This window comes from Dryobates pubescens, chromosome Z (assembly GCF_014839835.1).
Source record: "Dryobates pubescens isolate bDryPub1 chromosome Z, bDryPub1.pri, whole genome shotgun sequence".
Classification (NCBI taxonomy): Eukaryota; Metazoa; Chordata; class Aves; order Piciformes; family Picidae; genus Dryobates; species Dryobates pubescens.
The window spans coordinates 62,388,272-62,405,436 of NC_071657.1; the positions used below are offsets into that span (position 1 = coordinate 62,388,272).

The following is a 17,165-nucleotide window of genomic DNA, read 5'->3' on the forward strand; positions in this document are numbered from 1 at the left end:
ACTCTTTAACCCTACTGTCAAAATCTCTCTCACATATGACTTGCATTTTCTCTTTGTTAGTTTTTCCTTACTTATAAACTAAAGCTATCCTCTTGGCTATTATTTGTGGAAAATATCGTCAAGGCTGATTTTTAGGTCACTCAGACTAGAGGAATTTTGAACTCACATGCATATCCTCTCTACATTCAGTGTTTCGGAGCTTAGTCCCAAGGCCAAATTATTTCATCATTGGGAACCCCCCTGTAACACTCAGCAGAACATCTTATTCACTTACACTTCATGATCATGCCCCTCACAAAATCTGATAAACTGTAGCTGGTGCATTAGTCACCCACTCCTACTATAGACCAAGATCCAGTGCCTGCCCGTATCTCTCTCTCTTTATGAAAGTGATTAATTTTAAATAGATATTATTTTTCTTTGCTATGCATACTCAACCTGAAAGATATCATGATTAACTTATCAAGATAAGTTACTAATTTTTCTGTCACCAGCTGGGTCTGAGTTGAGTCTCTGATTGCAGCTATCTAAGCCCCAAAGGGAAATTTTCTGAAAATTTCCCTTTACTGCTTTAGCTTCTGTGGCCAGCATTATTGTAAATGTTCTGTGATAAAACTTAACAGATGTGAAGCTTACAGTTATACTTGATTTTTGTCTATATTAGGGCTCCCAGTGTTGGTACCAACATCGTAGATACAGAATTTTTGATGTGGTGAAATTATATTGAATGGGGAAGAGGTCAGAAAGTGAAGACAGGCAGAGTCTTCTTTCCTGCTGTTATTTCTACAGTACTCAAGCATTCATTCCAGAGTAAGTTAAACACTTTGATGCAGCTTTTATTGCAATCAATATCTCTTGTTCACAAAGAAAGGCTAAAATTTTCAAAGGAGTTTGAAGTATCTATAAAAGTTCAGTTCAATTTGCATTGCTGTAGACACTGCTGAGAATGTCACTATGGCTTCTTACAAGCACTAAAGTGGAAAGTTTCTGTTTCTCAGAAAGGTTATTAGGTTTTCTTAAGTATAATTAATAGCTTGGAGCTCCAGCATCCTTCATACTGTCATTAATACACCTACTACTTGTGTTCAGCCAGTAACAGCACAGGTTGTGGAATGAATAAGAACTTTGAAGAGGAAATGTGAAAAATAGACTGAAGACAGTGCAATGCTGATGGTAATCACTATGCTTCTTTACAGAGAAGATGGAGACCTCTCTGCTCACAGCTATCATTTTATTTGCAGCAGGTGAGTTTTAATTTGCTGCAATAATTGTTACTATTTATGAAGAGTAAAAATTCATACCATTACTAAAAGGCAAGGCTGTATGATCAAAACCATGATAAAATGAAGTTCTGTGGGTACAAAAAGCAGCAGCAAATAATATTTTAGACAATAACATTTCTTTTACAGCTGTCCTGTTAAATGGTTTCTTTTTATTCTCCAGATTCTTGCAACTGCATAAACTGGGATTTTTCATCTTGCCAGCAGCTCCCAGGTAAGTAAATATTTCTCACATAATATTTACTTAATCACAAAAATGAACACCATTGTTGAAAGAATGCTTTAGGGTAGATTTAGACTAGATATACAGAATAAATTGTCTACAGTAAGGGTGGTGGCTGGTCACAAGTGGTGTTCCTCAGGGCTCAGTGTTGGAACCACTTCTGTTCAACATCTTTATTACTGACCTTGATGAAGACATAGAGTGTGTCATCAGTAAGTTTGCAGATGACACCAAGCTAGGTTGGGAGTGTTGATCTGCATGAAAGTAGGGAGGGTCTAGAGAGGGACTTGGATATATTGGATCAATGAGCCAACATTAATGGGATGAACTTCAACAAGCCCGAATGCCAGGCTCCTCACCTGAGTCAGAACAACCCCAAGCAATGCTACAGTCTTGGGAAATGCAGCTAGAAAGCTGCCTGGCAGAAAGGGACCTGGGGGTTCTAATCAACAAGCAGCTGAACAAGCAGTGTGCCCAAGTGGACATGAGAGCCAATGGCATCCTGGCCTGTATCAAAAATGTTATGTCCAGCAGGAGTAAGGAGGTGATTGTCCCCTTGTACTCAGCTCTGGTGAGGCCACACCTCGAGTATTGTGTCCAGTTTTGGGCACCTCAATACAGGAGAGATGTGGAGGTGCTGGAGCAAGTGCAGAGGAGGGCAGTGAAGCTGGTGAAGGGCCTGGAGAATAAATCTTATGAAGAGTGACTGAAGGAGCTGGGACTGTTTAGTTCGGAAAAGAGGAGGCTGAGAGGACGCCTCATTGCTGTCTACAAGTACATGAAATGGCACTGTGGAGAGGCTGGTTCTGGTCTCTTCTCACAGGTAATTAGTGAGAGAACAAGGGGCAATGGCCTCAAGCTGTGATTGGGTAGGTTTATACTGGATATTAGGGAAAATTTTCATGAAAAGAGTAGTCAGGCATTGGAATAGACTGCCCAGGGAGGTGATTGAGTTGTCATCCCTGACTGTGTTTAAAGGTTGTTTGGATGTGGTGCTTGGGTTATGGTTTAGGGGTGAACCTTGTAGAGTAGGGTCTTGAAGGACTTGATGATCCTGAGAGGGTCTTTTCCAACCTGAATGTTTCTGTGATTCTGTGGTAAAACACTGGAACATATTGCCCAGAGAAGTGGTGGATGTCCCATGCCTGGAAATATTCAAGGTCACATTGAGTGGGGCTCTGAGCAACCTGATCTAGTTGAAGATGTTCCAGCTCATTGCAGGGGAATCACAGAGTGTAATCATAGAATGATGAGGATTTGAAGGGACCTCTGGAGATCATCGAGGCCAATCCCCAGCCAAGGCAGGTTCACCTAGGAAAGGTCCCACAGGAACATGTCCTAGCATGTTTTGAATGTCTCCAGAGATGAATGCTCCACCACTCTTTTTATATTCTTTCTTCTTTAAGCCTCCAGCCTCTTTTCCCATCTCTTTAGCATAGCCTTGCATTTCTTTGCTCAATCGACACATCTCTCCTGCAGACTGTGGGGCTGATACCTCATTACTAATTTATAGCTGTCCCAAATAATGAGATGCACTTTCTTTAATGACTGCTGCTCCTGAATTCTCTCTGAGTTCAGTTACGAGAAGGAAAGGCTCGGCCCGAGGAGCCTTTATACAGCCTGTTTCACTGCAGAGTGGTTTTCAGAAAGGGGTTATACTAGATGACCTTCAAAAGCCCTTTTGAACCCTGAACACTTCATGATATCGCTCTGCGGGGCACCTGTCACCCGCCTCCAATCCTGCCCACCGCCCGGTCATGCCTACCTGCCTTCCCACGCCCAATTCCCCGGCCCTGCCCACACCTTCTTCTTCCGCCACACCCCCAGCTCCGCCCGCTCCCTGCTCTCTCGCTGCTCCCTCCAGTGTCGCAGCCCAGCTGCAGCCTGCCGCGCTGCGCTCCTGCCTGCCTACGATCAGCTCTGTTCGCGTGGGGCTGGTGGGAAGTTCTGGCCCTGCCAGCCTGCAGAAGCTGCATCCATATGGAAACATTTGCAGCTCTCTGAAGGGGAAAACTGCCCTAGGCAGCACAGACAGATGTGTCCGTGTACAGCCCAGAGATTACGGCAGCCTGGAGGTGATCCTCAGGCTCTCAGGTCTCTCTAGTGTGTAGTGTCCAGACAAAGTATCATATTTTAAAAGACAATAGAGTCTGTAATGTTTGTGTGTGACAGTTACTTGTGCTTCACTCTTAACTGGTGACTTCTGCAAGGACCAGTACAGCACATTTCAGTTGAAGTCACTATGCAGCAGCTGGCGTTCTTCTGGAATACCTCAGGCAGAATTTATAGCACGCAGAAATATCCTGCTTGTTAAGAACCACAGCTGAGATGACAGGTTTTGGAGCACACAGTGGCACTAGATAAAATATCATTAGAACAACTGTATTTTTCTGAAGGGAGCCATGAATAGCTTTCTAGTTCTTGTAATTAGCCAGTCAGATGAAATTCTGCCACAGCATTACAATGAATGCCAAATACACAAGAAGCAACCAACCAAGTTCTAGAATGGAAAAAAATTCTGGGTTGGTTGAGGGGTTTTTTGTCACTTGTTTGTTGTGGGTTTTTTTGTTTTGGTTGTTGTTTGGTTTTGTTTTTGTAGAAGAAAGTGAGTTGTGATGTCTTTAGACCAGAGGAAAACTTTCTCCTTTCTTTGCAATACCTCTTGGAGCACAGTAATGGTTCAGGAGTAGCACAATTCCAAGACAGTAAAGAAGTAATAATATTATGTGTGGTTTTTAAGGGGAAGCCACAGAATAAAACAAAAAAATACTGAGATAAATGTGCATGTGGACACTAATATATACAGGAAATGTGGAGGGAAAGAACCAGGGTGCAATATTAATTATATTTATTCTGAAGGAATTAGCATTGTTTTAGCAGTGGAGTGGTACATTGAGATGTTAATTGAGATGATACACTATTTCCACATGTTACATCTACTGCTTTTTCTTTGTTCTAACACCTTCATCTCAGAGAGAAAGCCAGAGGGGGTTTTAAGACTGAGATTTTAAAAAACAATACAAGAGCCTGTTCTGCAAGCTGAGGCAGGTCTGCACTACTATGGTTACCTCTTGGATCTCAGTTAATAGAAAATATGAAGGGAAGTTAATAGTAATTTATTAGAAGTGTGAAAATGTTTCCTTCTCAACACTGTCTCCAGAACTGTTATTTCAAATAGTTTTAGAAGCAGTACATTTCAAATTTATTGACATAAGTGTTATAGCACTTCCAAAAACATTTTGTTTTCAGGTGTTTCTTTCCTTGAAGAAACACCAAATAAATGAAAAGTTTGGTTTGGAGTAAGAAAGGAGAAAAATGTGTACTTTATTAGAAAAGCACATTTCTTTTAGTAGGAGAAAAGAAGTGTCACAGGATGAGGGTATTAAAGTCTGAGCTATATTCATCTGACACACTTTGGTACAAACCAGTTAAATATACAGCAACCATCGGAGTCATTAAAAGAATACTGAGGATGCTCTATAACCAAAGTTGTGGTAAGAAATGGCTCCAAATGAAGAAAAGAAGAGGAATGATTTTGTATTCCAGAGGTTTGCATATTTACTTATCCAATAGCAACCTTTTTTTACTCAAGACTTGTTAAACCTAACAGTTATAAAGAAAATGTAACTCATAAGGAAACATTATGACCTTAATATCCTGTACCTGTTAAGATCTTTATCTGCTTTTCTGAAGAGGAAAAAAAATTTGGGGTCTTTTTTTAAAAGTGTGGGAGGTACTTTAAAACATTTTGGTAGATTCTTCTGAACTAACAGTTCAGACAGTAAGACACGAAGCAGAAGGAAAACAGTGATGTTTTGCTACCACTGTTTGTGATAAGAGATTTTTTGAAATACTCCAATAAGCTTCCCTTCAGCTGAAAAATTTATACATTTAGTTGCAAAACAAAACAACCAACCAAGCAAGCAAAAGCCAAACAAAAACCACCAAACCAAAAACATCACCCTATTTTTCTTTCCATAAATTAGGCATGGGTCGTTTGGTACATACATTTATGCTTCTTCTGCTTTATAATGTGATCTTTATCAAACTGGTAGTATACAGCAGTGCATCATTTTCCTCCATCAGTACTGCATTATTCTGAGCCCCAGATAGAGGTGACTGATGATTTTGAAGTAATTCTGGAATACAGTCAGTTCTACTGTACAGTACAGTTCTACTGTTGATAATTAGCTCTATGCTGCAGTATGTAATGCTTTGCAAGAAACTCCACAGAAATTCTTGCCAGTTTGAAATCATGGAAGCACCAGATTGGCCCTTGGTGTTAGTTACCAGAATACAATACCTTTCTCCTTTGTTCCCCCACCTCAGTGGTATGGTATTAATTTCTAAGATGTTTCACAAGGGTGTTTGCAGTCAGTTCTGGGATGTAGAATACATAGAATAACCAGGTTGGAAGAGACCTTCAAGATCATCACGTCCAACCCATCAACCAATCCAACACCACCTAAACAACTAACCCATGGCACCAAGCACCCCATCAAGTCTTCTCCTGAAAACCTCCAATGATGGCGACTCCACCACCTCCCCAGGCAGCCCCTTCCAATGGGCAATCACTCTCTCTGTATAGAACTTTTTCCTAACATCTAGCCTGAACCTCCCCTGGCACAGCCTGAGACTGTGTCCTCTTGTCCTGGTACTGGCTGCCTGGGAGAAGAGACCAACATCTGTCTGTCTACAACCTCCCTTCAGGTAGTTGTAGAGAGTAATAAGGTCACCCCTGAGTCTCCTCTTCTCCAAGCTAAGCAACCCCAGCTCCCTCAGCAAATCTCTACATTTGTGTTTAACAGTTGATAATCTGCTCCAAGTGGAGCTGTTTCCCACTCAGGTTTATAATCCTGAAGGCACAGCAGGTTTATAATCCTCTTGTGCAAAGCAAATTGTTCTTCTTGTTCTCCTTCACAGTGACTCCCCCAGGTAGAGGGCCGACTCCCCCAGGTAGAGGGCCTACTCCCCTGATGCGGCTAGCTCGCCAGAGTTTGCTTTGTCCAAACTTCAGCAAACAATTGAGTTCAGAAAGACATTGGCAAGACGAGGAGAGGTTCAGAAAAATTTTGTCATCTGGTTTAAGGAGGTTACTTCACAACAGCTTTCCTCAAAGCAGAAAGCTATAAACTAGTAGTACTTCCTTGAACATATGCAATCTGTTTCTAGAATTTTTGTGCCAAAGCATGCAGTAGTGTATCCAGAAATACAAAGAATTGAAACTAAATCAATAAACTTCAGAGGCAAGCAGCAAGAAGGATTGTGTATCTTCTATTACAACAGAGAAACACACATCAAAAGAATTAACATACCAAATCTGTGGGAAACATAGAGTTTCATCACTGTGTGGTGAGATGCATAACATCTGGTGATCACCTCATGAAACACAGGAAGAATTCATGCTTTCTGCCTTCGCTTACGAAAACTAGGCTATGCTTGGAAACATTAGAACTGATAAGGTTTAATCTTTCTAAATGTTTGTCCCTTGTTCTAAACATTAGTGAACTACTTGAGAGTAAACATGAGATTCACACAGATAGTTCTTACGTTATTGCACAAAAGGATATAGTCTGATTTGTATTTGGGCTTCCTTCCCTTAGTCACCACACACAAGTTAACAGTAAACAGTTGCCTGTGAACATACAGACTGCATGTTTTCATCTTGCAGATTGGGACAATGAATTGGTATGCTACAAGGAGTTAAGTGAGGATCTAACCTGCACCTGGCTGCCAGTTCCCAGTCCTCCAAATGTGATTAATTATACAATATTCTTAAAATGGTAAGTCTAAAAGTAATTTCAGGAAATTAGAAGCTGTCCTTGCTGCTGGAGTTTTACTCTGAGGTATTTCATTATATTGCAGGTTATTATGCAAAATCTTTCTTCACGTCTCATTGATACCTACTGATTTGGCAAAAGCTTGGTTAAGAGTGTGGTGTGCTGACCCAGGCTGGATGCCAGGTGTTCACCTGTAATTGTAAATATATGTAAATATTGTATATTTTGTACACACTCATTGCATTTATTTTGAGATTGTTTATTTAAAAAAAAAAAAAGGGGGTGGGGGGGAGAGGGGAAGTCTGACTTCTGTCTCAGTACCTGCATTTTACAAAATAGAGTTTCCATATTTTGTATCTACATATTTGCTGTGGTTAGGAGTGACTTCTCTATCTACACCACATGCTGGGATATTATATTCCCCATGATGATCTTCACACTGCAGAGGAACAAAGCAACCACTTCAGGGCTGAGGTTACTCCTCCCCATTACACTCAGTATTTTACCACTGGAGGCAGCAACAGGTGATAGCTTGAAATAAACATCAAACAGTGCTGCTTTTACTGTCTTACCTCCTGGGTCTTCCAGAAGCTCAAATTTCTTGGAACAGAAGCACCTGTGAAACAGTTCTGCTTCTCTAGAGGCACCATCAGCTGAAGAATTTGTAAGCTAGTTGCAATTAGAGTGCTCAGCCAAAATCAGACTGCATTGCTCTTAGGATGCAGGGTTAGTGTTATGAACAAAACAAAACAAAACAGCAACAACAAAAAAAGAAAGTGTGAAAGAGGAGGTGGGTGGTGCAGGAGGAAGGCAATCGCCTTTCAGAAGTGTTGGTTTCCCCAAGCCAGACGCAGGACTTGAATATCAGTCTCCTAAATTTCAACCCAGTGGTCTTAAAAACAACACAACCACTTCTTTTCTCATTTTTTATTGGGTTAAAAAGAAAACAAAAAAATGTTAAAAGGGCTTTGGCTTGTCTGGAAGAGCACATCTCCTGTTTCTCAAGCAGCGTCAGTTTAATACTGGCATTTTTCTTGTCCTTGCTCCTTATGATTTTGTTGTCAAGAAGAAGCAGATTAAATAAAAACACTCCCACAGAGAAGTTCCAACCAAGCATTTGAAATCATCCTTTAAAATTCTAATGGCTGATTCACAACTAGTCTGAAGTAGAAGACAAGGGAACCTTCGTGGTTTTGTTCAATTAGTTAAATGTTCTATCACGATTGGCACATTAAATATTTGAAATATGTAGGTAGGCAATCAGTACACCAGCACATTTCTGTAAGGCAATTGAATTGGCACAGCTTTAACATATTTTTTTTGGGGGGGGAGAGATATATCTCTCTCTAGATATAGATATATAGATTAAAAAATGGTCTTCTGTGTGGCAAGGATTAAATGAGAGAGAGAAGAGGTGGGAGGAACCTACATAGAATACAACCAACCTCCTTTTTAAAGCCTTAAACCTCCTGGACTTTCTGTCCTGTATGCATTAGGTATACCAGGACAACCTACAGGGCTGAGAACTGAAGCGGCAGTTAAGCATCTCTGCCAAACACTGATCCTTTGCAGGAATGAAAGACAGGCATATAACTTACAAGAGACTTTTCATACCTTTGTGGTAATTTAGAGTCATGTAAGTTGGAAAACTTGCTACTCAGAAGGAATTTAGGTGCCCCTATGGTAGGTGACAAACAGACTTCATGGAGTGTTTTCTAGCCTAATTATACACCTTCTAAGTGTTCTTTATATCCCAATGTAAGCACAAAAGAATCACACTATGCCTTATGATTTTAAGGAAATTCAAATTTTTCCACTATGCAGCAAGGATTTGCATGTTTAAATTTGGTAGTTACTAGTGTACTGGGATTACACTTGCTGTTTCAAGCCACTCAAACCTCACCTTTGAGATTTCAGGATGCTGAATTTTGTACATAGGTACCTGGAACACTATCAGTTGTTCTAATGATGCTTTCTGGGGCAAGGGGAGAAAAGGGTAACTATCATCTGCTAAACTATTTGTTTTTCATTCTGCTTCCTTCTTCCAAAGGGAGAGAATACCAAAACTTTTTAAACGAAACACATCATCATCTTCTGTCACCATACAGCGAAAGAATCTCTTCACGAACCGATCTGCATTTGTTTGGATAGTAGTTAATTATGCCCATGACAGCTGCATGAAAGGAAAGAACATCTCACTTACACTGAGCACAGCAGGTACAGTGTCTTCACAACTTGTGTTACTGCAGTGCTAAAGGTAAACCTTTTCTTAAAGGTTGCTTCCAAAGTTGCAGCTCTTGGAATATGCCTGTTATTGTCACTGATTCAGAGAGTTTGGCTTCCTTGGATTAAATCTTTACTGGAGTCAATAGCAGAAGTCTATCAGCTTTCATGAGAGAAGGATTTTACTTTAAATAATTTGCTAGGCTATAAAAATAGTCCTAGCCAGAAAAATAGATAGGGATATCTGTGCACAGTACTTAGCCTGCTTTCTGTGTCCTCTTTGACAGTTTTCTGAGCTACTTTATTGGTTTTCAAAGAGCAAGTTCATAGAATCAGTAAGGTTGGAAAAGACCTCAAAGATCATCAAGTCCAACCATTCACCCAAGACCTCATGACTACTAAACTATGGCACCAAGTGCAACGTCTAATCCCCTCTTGAACACCTCCAGGGACGGTGACTCAACCACTTCCCTGGGCAGCACATTCCAATAGCTAACAACTCTCTCTCTAACCTCCAGCCTAAACCTCCCCTGGTGCAGCCAGAGACTGTGTCCTCTTGTTCTGGTGCTGATTGCCTGGGAGAAGAGACCAACCCCCACCTGTCTACAACCTCCTTTCAGGTAGCTGTAGACACCAACCAATCCAACCCACCTAAACAACTAAACCATGGCACCAAGCACCCCATCAAGTCTCCTCCTGAACACCTCCAGTGATGGTGACTCCACCACCTCTCTGGGCAGCCCATTCCAATGGGCAATCACTCTCTCTTAAGGTAGTTGTAGAGAGCAATAAGGTCACCCCTGAGTTTCCTCTTCTCCAGGCTAAGCAACCCCAGCTCCCTCAGTCTCTCCTCATAGGGCTGGTGTTCCAAGCCCCTCACCAACTTTGTTGCCCTTCTCTGGACACACTCCAGCAAGTCAATATCCTTCCTAAACTGAGTTGACTCAGTACCTGCACTTGAGGAATCCTCATAGAGCATTAGCAGTCTGCGAAAAGTTTTCAAAGTTGAACTGTTTTCAAAGACTACTTACCTACCACACAGTGCTGCCAGGGAGTTATGAAAAAAGAAATCCTGATAACTGTACCCTTTAGATGTTTAAGGATTCCCTACAGTATCTGATTACTGAGATAGCTTCTGGAGCTTTCCAAAACTTCACCTTCTCAGAGGAATCGTGGTCCAAGAATAAACAGTGCTTGTCACACTGTGAGGTACTACCAGCACAACCTGCATCACTATGATCTCTTTTGGAAAGAAAGACAAAAGTGTATTTGCACTTCCAGTTAAACAGCTAAACAGAGTTACTGAAAATGGAAGGTGTTCTGGAAATTTTGTATACAATTCACAATTATAGGTACACTTGGCACTTTGATTTTGCCTTTCAGACTCACTCAGAATAGCACCTGCTTACAAAAAGGACCTTCCAAAAATCAGTAAATGCATTTACAGAAGAAAGGAAAGAGGAACATTTCTATATTGTTGATATCATCAAGATTTAATAATTATTTCTAGACTTTTTAAATCTTACAGTGGTCAGTATTCTGTGCCAAATATTTAATTATATTTAATTTAATTTAATTTAATTTTACTTTATTTTACTTTATTTTATTTCATATAAAATACACCTGACACACTATTACCAAAGCTTTTCTGCTTCTCTTGCACTTGTAACAGCTGCATTTTTCCCATTTTAGGAAAGTGCTTGACACCATCTAACACAAATGTTCATCAAATCAAAACCAAATTAATAGCGAAGTGGGACCTGCCTGCAACTCCTACACCATATGAGCTGAGATACAGAGAGGCACTTACAGAGTCCACTCAGTGGACAGTGGTAAGTACCCCAAATACCAATCATTTGAGAACATGAAGTGGCTTACTATCAGCTCTGCAGTACAGAACACCCACAGCAGGGCATCAACAGGCTGCTAAAGAATCATAGAATACATCAGGTTGGAAGGCACACTTGAAGGTCATTTTTGCCCAAACCTCCGGCAGTGAGCTACAAGGGACTGGAGTCTTGTAAGGAGAGGCTGAGGGAGCTGGGGTTGTTTAGCCTGGAGAAGAGGAGACTCAGGGGGGACTGTATCACACTCTACAACTACATGAAGGGAAGTTGTAGTTAGGTGGGGGTCAGGATCTTCTCCCAGGTAACTTGTGATAGGATGAGAGGGCATGGCCTGAAGCTGCACCAGGGGTAGTTTAGGCTGGATGCTAGGAAGCACTTCCTCATGGAAAGGGTAATTAGACACTGGAGTGGACTGCCCCGGAATGTGATGGAGTCACTGTTGCTGAAGGTGTTTAAGGAAAAATTGGATGTGGCACTTAGTGACAGAGTCTGGTCAGTGTGGTGGTGTTAGGTTGTTAGGATCACAGTATCACAGTATAACGAAGGTTGGAAGAGACCCCAAGGATCATCAAGTCCAACCTGTCCCAACAGACCTCACAACTAGACCATGGCACCAAGTGCCACGTCCAATCTCCCGTTGAACACCTCCAGGGATGGTGACTCCACCACCTCCCTGGGCAGCCCATTCCAATGATGAATGACTCACTCAGTGAAGAACTTTTTCCTCACCTCGAGTCTAAACCTCCCCTGGCACAGCTTGAGACTGTGTCCTCTTGTTCTGGTGCTGGTTGCCTGGGAGAAGAGACCAACCCCTTCCTGGCTACAACCACCTTTCAGGTAGTTGTAGAGGGCAATGAGGTCACCCCTGATCCTTCTCTTCTCCAGGCTAAACAATCCCAGCTCCCTCAGCCTCTCCTCACAGGGCTGTGCTCAAGGCCTCTCCCCAGCCTCGTTGCCCTTCTCTGGACACGTTCAAGTGTCTTCTTAAACTGAGGGGCCCAGAACTGGTCATATGGAGGTTATTAATATTTGTTAGGCAGAATTATTAATAAAAATATTAATTACTTTATTAATTTTAAAACATGGGAAATATTAATAAAACCTATTTACTGGTTCAAAATATTCAGTTATGGAACAGATATCTCACCATTGGGAACATATAACAATTAATACGAGCAAAAATTCCGAAACTGAACAAACAGTAATTTAAACTGTAATAGAAAAAGAGAGGAACATCAGCAACATGCTGGAGATTGCCCACAAGAGCAACAGACATTTAACAGATGCTTATAAAAATCAGATTTCATAATTATTCTCTGATCATGGCACCCCATGGCACACGTGGGGATTTAAACAAAACCAAAATGGCATCAACCACGTGAAAGCTGCAGGAACAGAGTTTCACATTCTGTTGGCTTCTGCAGCTTGCTGCTGAGGCACATACAGGCTTTCTCTCCAAAGGCTTTGTAGCTGAAAGCTTTGTAGAAAAGAGGTTGCTGCCAAGGCTTACAGGTCTTGTTGGCTTTGTAGCTTTGCCTGTTTTGGAGAGGTTCTTCAGCTGCAATCTTCGCAGTGGTGCTCATCACTCTTTCCAATAAAATGAAACTGTCTCAGGGACTCTCAGCTCCTCCTGGGGTTCATCTCTCGGCCCAGCAAGATGCATCTGTCTGCTCCTGGGCTTTACAATGCTTACAGTGAGGGGTCTTGCAGTCTTCCTGGGTAAACTGAAGTTCAGTTTGAATTCCAAATTGCAAGACAAGCAAGGCTTGTGACTTCTCCCAGAGTTTGAACAATTGCAAGGCAAGGCTCTGGCTCTTTGGGTGGTATTTATGGATTTCCCAAGACAGTGATGGCCAGTGACAACAAAGATTAAGAGATAGAAACATGACACTTTAACCTATACAATCAGTTCCTGGGCAACGTGGGCAGTTTCCTGAAAAACCAGACCTGCTGGCTCCTGCTCCATTGTCTGATTCAGAGCATTTTTGAGGCTTTTTGTCTCTACAAGACATAGGTCATAGGCTGGACTTGATGATCACAGAGGTCTATTCCAGCCTCAATAATTCTGTGGTTCTGTGATCTAACTACATCAGGTTGCTCAGGGCCCCATCAAGTTTGACTTTGAGTATCTCCAGGGATTTGGCCTCTACCACACCTCTGGGCAGCCTGTTCCAGTATTTTACTACCCTCAATGTGAAGAGCTTCCTCCTCATGTCCAACCTAAATCTAGCCAGCTTCATTTTCAAACCATTGCCCCTCATCCTATCACTACAAGCCCTTCTAAACAGTCCCTTCCCACCCGTCCTGTAGGTTCCTGTCAGATATTGAAATGATGCTATAAAGTCTCTCTGGAGCCTTCTGTTTTCCAGGCTGAACAACCCCAATTCTTTGAGCCTGTCTTTGTAGGAGACATGGTCCAGCCCTCTGATCATTTTTGTGGCCTTCCTCCCACGTCCTTCCTGCATTGAGGACCCCAGAGCTGGTCACAGTACTCAAGGTGAGGTCTCCTAGATCAGACCAGAGTAGTAGAATCACCTCTCTTGACCTGCTGGCTACACAGCCCAGGATATTGTTTGCCTTATGGACTGCAAGTGCACATTTTTGGCTCATGTACAGCTTCTCCTTCAGCAGTACCCCCAAACCCTTTTCAGCAGGGCTGCTCTCAATCTCATCATCCCCCAGCCTGTACTGGTACCAACAGTAGATGTAGGACCTTGCGTTTGACCTTCTTGAACCTCATGAGTTTCTCCTGAGCCCATTTCTCCAGCCGGTCTGGTCTCTTTGGATGTGTTGTGGTTTAAGCATTTCCCAGAGCCCAAAAGCCCAATGGAACAGATTAAGGTTGTCTCCCCTCTCCTCTTTCCCAGTAGGGAAAGCAAATTAGGCAGGAGAAGAAGCAAGAGGTAAAACTACAAAAGAACAGTCCTGAATTGATTTGGAATTAAAAAGGGTATGTTTATCAAAAACATAAGGCACCTGAGTAAAAGGAAGGTTACAAGGTACAATGAAAAGGGATAAATAAAAATATATACAAAAACAGACGCATCTGGCAAAGGATTCTTTGGATGTAAGATGGATTCTCTTCAGATGCAGTTCCCTTAGGAGTCCGGAACAGTGTGGAACAAGCCCAGCCACGTGGTAAACAAGTGAGAGCAGCAGCACAGTTTCAGAGTGCCAAGGACAAAAGAGAGAGAGTGAAGCAGTACATCACCCCACCTTAAATAGGGTTGTGTACAGGAAGTGGAATAAACTTTGACCTGGGGACCCCTCTTTCTGGGAGGGAGCCAGGATTCTTTGACCACCTGAGGCTAGGTTCTTTTCAGCCCACCCCTCCTGGGCTGGACTTAACCTAGCACAGGATGGCATCCCATCCTTAAGTCTTGTCAACCCCACCACTCCATTTGGTATCATCAATAAGCTTGCTGAAGGTGCACTCAGTCTGTATCATTGATGAATATATTGAACAGCACAGGTCCCAATATGGACCCCTAAGGGACACCACTAGTCACCTTCCTGATCTCCATGTGTTTTAGCATAGCTTCCAGGAGGATCTGTTCCATGATCTCTCTGGGCACAGAGGTGAGACAGACAGGTCAGTAATTTCCAGAGTCCTCTTTCCTAAAACTGGTTGCAATATTTCCCTTCTTCCAGGGACTTCACCTGATAGCTAGGAGTTTTCAAATGTCATGGTGAGTGGCCTTACAACTACATCAGCCAATACCTTCAGGACTCTGGGATGCATCTCATCAGGTCCAAAAGATTTATGTATTTTCAGGTTCCTCAGGTGGTCCCAAGCCTAAGCTTCCTTTACAGTGGGAGGGACTTTACCCCCCTTGTCCATCAACATGGTAGGGGTGAAGAGTAAGGTTGCCAGTGAAGACTGAGGCAAAATATTATTGAGTAGCTCAGCCTTTCAGACAACTGTAGAGAGCAATGAGGTGTTCCCTCAGCCTCCTCTTTTCCAAACTAAACAGCCCCAGCTCCTTCAGTCACTCTTCATAAGATTTATTCTCCAGGCCCTTCACCAGCTTCATTGCCCTCCTCTGCACTTGCTCCAGCACCTCCACATCTCTCCTGCATTGAGGTGCCCAAAACTGGACACAGTACTCGAGGTGTGGCCTCACCAGATCTGAGTACAAGGGGACAATCACCTCCTTACTCCTGCTGGACATAACTTTTTGATACAGGCCAGGATGCCATTGGCTCTCATGTCCACCTGGTCACACTATTCAGTTGCTTGTTGATTAGAACCCCCAGGTCCCTTTCTGCCAGGCAGCTTTCCAGCTGCATTTCCCAAGTCTATAGCATTGCCTGGGGTTGTTCTGACCCAAGTGCAGGACCTGGCATTTGGCCTTGCTGTGGCCTTCCTGACCTCATCCCTACACAATCAGACAGTGCTCCTGTACTCCTCCCAGGTTACCTGTCTGTGCTTCCACTGTCTGCTCGGTCCCCTCTTCCTCTTTAGTTTCACCAGCAGGTCTCTATTCAGCCATGCTGGTCTCTTCCATTCCTTCCGTTCCTTGCTTGATTTCTCAACACCTCATACAGCTCTTGCACTGTATGAAAAACAGCCGTGAAGATCTGCCAGCTCTGTTCTACTCCCCTGTCCCTGAGAAACATTTCTCAAGGTGCCCTGCTGACTCACTCCTTGAAGAGCTGGAATTTTGCTTTCCTAAAATTCAGTCCTGACCATGCTTCTTGGCTGCCCCATATCCCATAGCACTTTGAAATCCACCAGTGCATGCTCACTGCTGCCTCCAATCTTGATATCACTGATGGATTCACTTGCAAATGTGACCATTAAGTCAAATAGCCTTCAGGTAGGCCTGTCTATTCCCTGGCTTAAAAAAATAATCACTGAGACACTCCAGGAATCTAATCAATTGCCTACATTTCTCCATGCTAATTTTCCAGCAGGTACTGGGGTGGTTGAAGTCCCCCAGTGTTGTTTCCCCACCACACCCTGAAAATGCAGACAGAAGAACATCTCAGAAGTTTTCTCTGAAACTCTTTATTGCTGCGTTGTAGACTCCCCAGCATTACAGAGCCTCAGAGTCCCACTTACAGAAGAAGTCCCAGAAGCCCTTAACAGACAAAGCAGCTAACAGAAGTCCTGAGCATATCTGTAGCAGCATTCCTAAACCGAGGTCCTGTCCAGAAGAGGTAGCTAGCAGAAGCAGAAGTCCTAACCCAAGTTTCTTACCAATGATCCTTGAGAAGCCCTAAATGAAGTGTCTGTTGCTCAGAGTGGCTGTTTTTTATACTCTTTGTTATCAATCCCTTAACCAGTAAAACCCAACCACACATAGAAGCTAAAATCTTTCCCAATAAGAGGTGCCAGCATGTCAAAGAGGTGGCTTATACAGCCTGTTCCAAAGGGTGCTAACATGAGGATGTGGTTCTTGGCACACATGGAATGTTGTCGTTTTGCTCTAAGCAGTGTGCTAAAGAATTGATCAGCTAAGGGATCATGCACTCTGAACCCATCCAGCAGCTGCCCTCAGAAGAGTGGCTGCAACACTGCAGCATAATGAGAGCCTGCAAACACAAAGTCTCCTGTAGCAGTAGTAGGAAGGCTTCATCAGTGGGCTCCCCTTCAGGCAGTTTGTAGTAGTCACCAACCACAAGTTTTCCTTTGTTGGTTCTGTCCCCAGTTCTTATTCATAAGCCTTCAACATGTTTATGGCTATTCTTCAGGGACAGTTCATCACACTCTATCCATTTTCTGACATGAGGTCAATGCCTCTGCCCCTCCTTCCTCACCTGTCTCTTCTGGACTGCCTGTAACCATCAATAGCCACACTTGAGTCAT

At 42.8% G+C, this 17,165-nt stretch overlaps 1 protein-coding gene across 1 annotated transcript in view; it reads left to right on the forward strand.

Annotated features, from left to right (window-relative positions):
• Positions 1 to 1,201: 1,201 nt before the first annotated feature.
• The window catches only part of LOC128899513 (interleukin-6 receptor subunit beta-like), a 42,927-nt gene continuing 26,963 nt past the window's right edge, over positions 1,202 to 17,165 (forward strand). Inside the window, exons 1-5 of the mRNA XM_054178937.1 lie at positions 1,202 to 1,244; positions 1,444 to 1,494; positions 7,175 to 7,286; positions 9,334 to 9,500; positions 11,199 to 11,338. Coding sequence (XP_054034912.1) covers positions 1,202 to 1,244; positions 1,444 to 1,494; positions 7,175 to 7,286; positions 9,334 to 9,500; positions 11,199 to 11,338 — 513 coding nt within the window. The remainder of the gene's footprint in view (positions 1,245 to 1,443; positions 1,495 to 7,174; positions 7,287 to 9,333; positions 9,501 to 11,198; positions 11,339 to 17,165) is intronic.